General features: G+C 55.9%; 1 protein-coding gene across 1 annotated transcript in view; it reads left to right on the top strand.

Annotated features, from left to right (window-relative positions):
* The window catches only part of CBX6 (chromobox homolog 6), a gene marked incomplete at its 3' end in the record, with an annotated part of 38,508 nt that extends 33,160 nt beyond the window's left edge, over positions 1 to 5,348 (top strand). Inside the window, 5 exon segments of the mRNA XM_010845228.1 lie at positions 1 to 10; positions 168 to 233; positions 377 to 443; positions 4,823 to 5,038; positions 5,040 to 5,348. The exon segment at positions 1 to 10 is cut by the window's left edge and continues 1 nt beyond it. Of these exon segments, the coding sequence (XP_010843530.1) occupies positions 1 to 10; positions 168 to 233; positions 377 to 443; positions 4,823 to 5,038; positions 5,040 to 5,348 (668 nt within the window).
* Position 5,349: the final 1 nt, after the last annotated feature.

The raw sequence follows: 5,349 nt of genomic DNA, 5'->3' as shown, positions 1-5,349 counted from the left end.
GGGCCATCAAGTGAGTGTCACGGGATCCAGGAGCGAGGGGGGAAGGGAGGCAGCGGACATCGGGGCCTTTTTTTTTTTTACCTTGGGGGGTGCGCACATTTGGTCCCTCGCATGTGCCTCTGCCTCTCTGGTTTTGTTTTTTATTTTGTGCATGTGTAACTCGGCAGGTACAGCACTTGGGAGCCCGAAGAGAACATCCTGGACTCGCGGCTCATTGCAGCCTTCGAACAGAAGTGAGTTTGGGAAGCTGGCAGGGGCGGTGGGGCCGAGGCTCGGCTGGGGCGCCGCGCGGGGAAGCGGGAGGGCCGGGGAGGGCAGAGCGGAGTGGGGCCCGGGAAGGGGCTGGGTTTTAACCTTGGGTGTTTCTCGGCCGCAGGGAGCGGGAGCGTGAGCTGTATGGGCCCAAGAAGAGGGGACCCAAACCCAAAACTTTCCTCCTGAAGGTAACCTGGCCCAGCCCCAACAGCCCCCTCTCGGGCCCCTAGCCCGGGCGCAACACGGGGCCTGCAGGGGAGGGACAGATCCGCGGCCGCCCTTGCGGGCGGGCCTTTCAAGAGGGGGGCCCCAGCTGGGCAGGGGGTGGTTTTGAGCCCCCGACGAGCCCCTGGCAGGCGGCCCTGGCCAGTTCCAGCTTCTCTGCAATAGGGGCCTGGGAATGGGGACGAGGAGGGAGGATGATCCTTGCTCACAAAACCAGGGTCTGGGGAGGCCATCAGGAAGAGGGTGGATGAGGCAGGTGGGGGCCTCTGCACGTGAGAGCTCTGCTGTCCCCCAGCCTTGAGCTGGTGGGGCTCTACCTGGAATTCACGTCCAGAGCAGGAGAGAATGTGATCTCCCTCATCGTGCGGAACAGGGAGAGGCTTTTGGGGTGGGGGGCTGCCTCCCTGTCTCTAGCTTGCCTCTCAGGATTTATTCTGCATGCCTTCCCTTCCGACAGGAGGATCGAACTTAAATTTGACCTTAAGTCACTTCACTTTGAGTTTTATCACCCAGACTGGGCCACTGGTTTTCAGTTATCCCCACTTCTGGCTGTGTCTGGAGGTTCTAATGAGGATGGAGGGGGAGAGAGTAAAAGCATGGCACATTGGCCTTGGCAAGGGAGGGAGACCTAGCTCCAGAGGAAGCCATCTTAGAGGTTTTTGGTGTTTATTTATTTATTTTTTTTAATGAGAACAGAGTCTGGGAAAGGAAAGTCGAGATGACCCAAGGTGGCAGGCAAGGCTGCAGGCAGTCTCCGTGGGCAAGCACTGTCTCCCCCCTAGTGCTAAGGTTTTCTCAAGGCCCCGTCCCACCCTGACAACCTATGACTTTGTGGCAGTTGGCATGAGCAGGGCAGACGGGACTCTGCAGAAAAAAAGGCTGTGCAGAATGGCAGGTCCTCAGAATCTCCGATCTGTCCGAAAGGCTCAAAGCCCAGTTGGTGAACTCTCCAGCCCCCCACTTCCCTCAAAAGGACTGTACATGTGTATAAAGTTTGCCTCGGACTTAAAGCAGAAGTGAAAGAAATAATGGTTTCCAGAATTACATCCTTCTGTGACCCTTGTCTCCAAATTACACACATCTTAGGAGATTCGTGGAGCAATCTTAACCCTTGATGTTTCTTTTCGGGAGGAATGGGGCAGAGCAGCAGGATGCCAGTGGGCTGTGTGACAGCCTCTCACAGTGCAGCTGGAGTGCCCTCTAGCGGGGAAGCGGGTAACGGCCATAAGCATTGATTCAGAATGCTTTTCTTTTTTAAATAGCTGTAGTTCTGGCTGTGGGCCTCATAGTGTTGAGCCCCGACATGGATTATCTCCTTTCGATTGCTCAAAACCCCCCTACGAAGTAGGGAATGGTATCCCTCTTTTGCAGATGAGAAAATCAAGGCCCAAGGAAGGGACGTGATTTTACCTGAGCTCCCATCACCCAGCTTCCTAGCTTTATCATGTCTCCTTTTCTTAACCCTGTTCCTCAGGGAGTACACATCAGGTCAAGGAGAAAAGATGGACACACACAGGAAACTATGAAGGCTGCAGAGCTGGTGGGGCAGGGGACAGAGAGGCAGATGAGAGGACCTTGATTTGGAGACGAGATGAAATAGATACTCAGCATGAGAGAGAGATTTGCAAGGGGTGATGGACCTGAACCCAAGAGGCAGTGTCTAGTAAACAAATCACACTCAGGTAGCACTCACTTGCTGCAGGGAACTATTCTGAAGAGAACAAGAGCCCATGAGGTAGGTTGCATTATCTGCATTTTATACATAGAAAAACTTGAGACCAGAGAGGTTAAATAACTTGCTTGTGATCATGGAGAGGGAGTGGTAGAGTCCAGGGCTTTATCTTCCACGTTACCTAGATGTAGTACATGCCAAGCCCTGGGAGCTATGCCCATCACCCCGTCAGAGTGCAATAAATGCACTGGCTGTGGTTACCATTTTTAATTCACAGGCAGACCCAGGTCTCACTTTCAAAGAATTCTCATCCTGGGGAGGGGAGAGGAGGAGGAGCATAAACTAACCCCCTTTGAAAAAACATTTAGAAATTACAAAGTAAGAAATTTTTTTGTAGAAAGGTTGGAAGCCATACATTAGAAAAAGGTTACTCTCAAAAGCACCACCCCTTGGATAGACAAGTCTAGCATTTCTCGAGTGATTGCTGTGTGCCAGGCGTTTTGCTAAGCAGGTAACATATACTATCTCATGGTCCCAGGAGTCCCACAAGCAGCCAGGGTTTCATCCTGGATCTGACGTTTGCCTTGCCTACATGCTTCACCAGTCCCCAGGGACCATGCATCGCTGCTGGACTCCGGCAGAATCGTAATTACAGAGGTCCTGGAGCCCCAGCAGCGTTCAGAGGGAATAAAGTCTAACCCCCAGGGTATTGGAAAGAGTGGGGAATCCCCTAAGCTCCCTTGGGGATGAAGCTGCAAAAAGCCCTTACTGCCTTGCCAAGGAAGGCTGGCTTTCCCCTGCCTTTGTCTGGGAAGGGGTATGAGGGAACCAGCCCCTGGCTCCACTTGCTCTGAGCTGGAGGAGCTGGCAGCCCTGGCACAGGGAGGTTGGGCCCACATATGCTGCCACCTACTGGCTGGAGGGATTGTTAACTAAGCCACCCCAGGAGACGAGACAGAACTTGGAGGACATGTGCCTCTTCCACGTTCTAAATGACATCCTCACTTATTCAGCATTTAAGTCCACAAATAACTTCCTTCTGGGGCTTGTGGTCAGATACACTCTAGTCTTGTCTACCAGGCTACCTCCGGGGTTCTGATTAAGCGTCCAGCACCGTGGGGATGGGTGGTGGAGAGACCCCTAACCACAGATCACACTCTTGGGGACCCCAGAGACTGACCCGTGGGAATGTGCCCTTCCTCTCAGCCACCCCAGCTCTCTTGGCTGGAGACAGTCACTGCCTAACAATCTCCCCCACCAGGAGCAAGGGTATCTGTACAGAACCCAGACTGGTCACCCATCTCTACCCTCTGTCCAGCCATGGCTTTCCGTTCCCTGGGCCCTCTCTGCCTCCACCATTGGTCTTAGCAGTACCCCTTCAGCAGGCCACCTGGGCCTCCACAGACGCTTGGGGCATAGCTCAGGAAAGTCAAGGGTGTTTTTTGTTTGTTTTCCTACTGATGCTTCATCCTCCAAGACAGGGACCTAATCTGTGCTCCTCTGGAACCTGTACTTCCTTGCGTTGAATCACCCTGTACCCTAATTGCCTGTTACCTGTCTTTTCCTTGGATTGCTGCCCCCAGGACGTAGAAGCTGTGTGTGGTCGCAGCGGTAGCCCCAAGCAGCTGGCAGGTGACTCATTAGCACTTTCTTAGTGAGGGAAGGACTGGCCCCCGGAGGATGGCTTACCTAACCTTGTGAGTCTCTTACCCTGGACCTGGGGTCTCTGAGGGCCCTGCCACACACATCCTGCACCTTCCCTGAGGTAGCAGGTGAGCTGCTGCAGAGTCCTGGGGCTTTACACACTTCACACCTGGGACTGTGTGCAGCTGGGCTTAGGAGCCTGGTGCAGTAAATATCGCTTGTTCCCCACAGACTTCTGCCCAGCCGTCCTGCCCCCAGGCCATCTTGGCACAGACTGTGGCGAGGTCCATCCCACCTCTTAGCCCATCCCCACCAAACCGATGCCAAGGAGGTTTTAGGTGCTGGCTTTGAAATCCGTTGGCACCAGTTTGCTCAGACCCAGGCCTTGAGCCAGACCCTGGGCAGACAGATGAATCAGACCCAGGAGGGGAAGTGCCAGGGGCTGGGAGTGAAGAGGAGGGCCCAAAGGTCTGCCCCCAGAGTTGAGGAGGTGAGACTGAGCTGGAGGTGCAGCTTGTTCAGAGGCAGAGAAAGGGCTCAGGGCATCTACAGATAGGTCCATTGGGCTGGGGTGTGGGGTGGAGCAGGGAGAGATCACCCTCTGCGTTTGGTCACCAAGAATTAGTCCATGGAGAAGTGCCAGGCTGGGCTGGGATCTTCCCAGGGCAGAAGTGGTCCGGGGCTTCTTTGCATGCAACATCCTGGCAGTTCCACTTCTGTGTGTCAGCAAGGACAGCCAGTGACTAGTTTGTCCCTGTGGCCCACAGCTGAGCTGGGAAAGTCAAGCCTTGCAAGTTGGGCCTGGATGAGGGTCTGCCTTGCTCCCCAGCCTTCTGCACTTTGCATCACCTGTCTGAACCTGTTTCTTTTTATCACTCAGGCAGGGGTAGGAGCACAGGCTGATTTTCTTAAGTGCCCTCAGGATGGTTTCTTGACCCCAGTACTCGTGGGTGGCCGAGGCAGGGGATGTCCAGAGGTCAGCGGGCAGCCCGAGCCCTCAGCCACCTGCCGCCCTCTGTCTCACAGGCGCGGGCCCAGGCCGAGGCCCTCCGCATCAGCGACGTGCATTTCTCCGTCAAGCCGAGCGCCAGCGCCTCCTCGCCCAAGCTGCATTCCAGCGCTGCGGTGCACCGGCTCAAGAAGGACATCCGCCGCTGCCATCGCATGTCCCGCCGCCCCCTGCCCCGCCCAGACCCCCAGGGGGGCAGCCCCGGCCTTCGCCCGCCTTTTTGAATCTTCCTCCATCTCCCCTTTCTCCGAGACGGTGCGCATCATCAATCGCAAGGTCAAGCCGCGGGAGCCCAAGCGGAACCGCATTATCCTGAACCTGAAGGTGATCGACAAGGGCCCAGGCGCAGGCGGCGCTGGGCAGGGGGCTGGGGCTCTTTCCCGCCCCAAAGTCCCGTCCCGGAACCGCGTCATCGGCAAGAGCAAGAAGTTCAGCGAGAGCATCCTGCGCACGCAGGTCCGCCACATGAAGTTCGGCACGTTCGCGCTGTACAACAAGCCCCCGCCCGGCCCTCTGCAGCCCCCGCCTGCCGGCAAGACCGACA

The sequence above is a fragment of the Bison bison genome, unplaced genomic scaffold, assembly GCF_000754665.1.
Source record: "Bison bison bison isolate TAMUID 2011002044 unplaced genomic scaffold, Bison_UMD1.0 scf7180017864213, whole genome shotgun sequence".
In the NCBI taxonomy this organism is placed as follows: domain Eukaryota; kingdom Metazoa; phylum Chordata; class Mammalia; order Artiodactyla; family Bovidae; genus Bison; species Bison bison.
The sequence above is the reverse complement of the archived record's forward strand: the minus strand, read 5'-3'. Positions and strand labels throughout refer to the sequence as shown.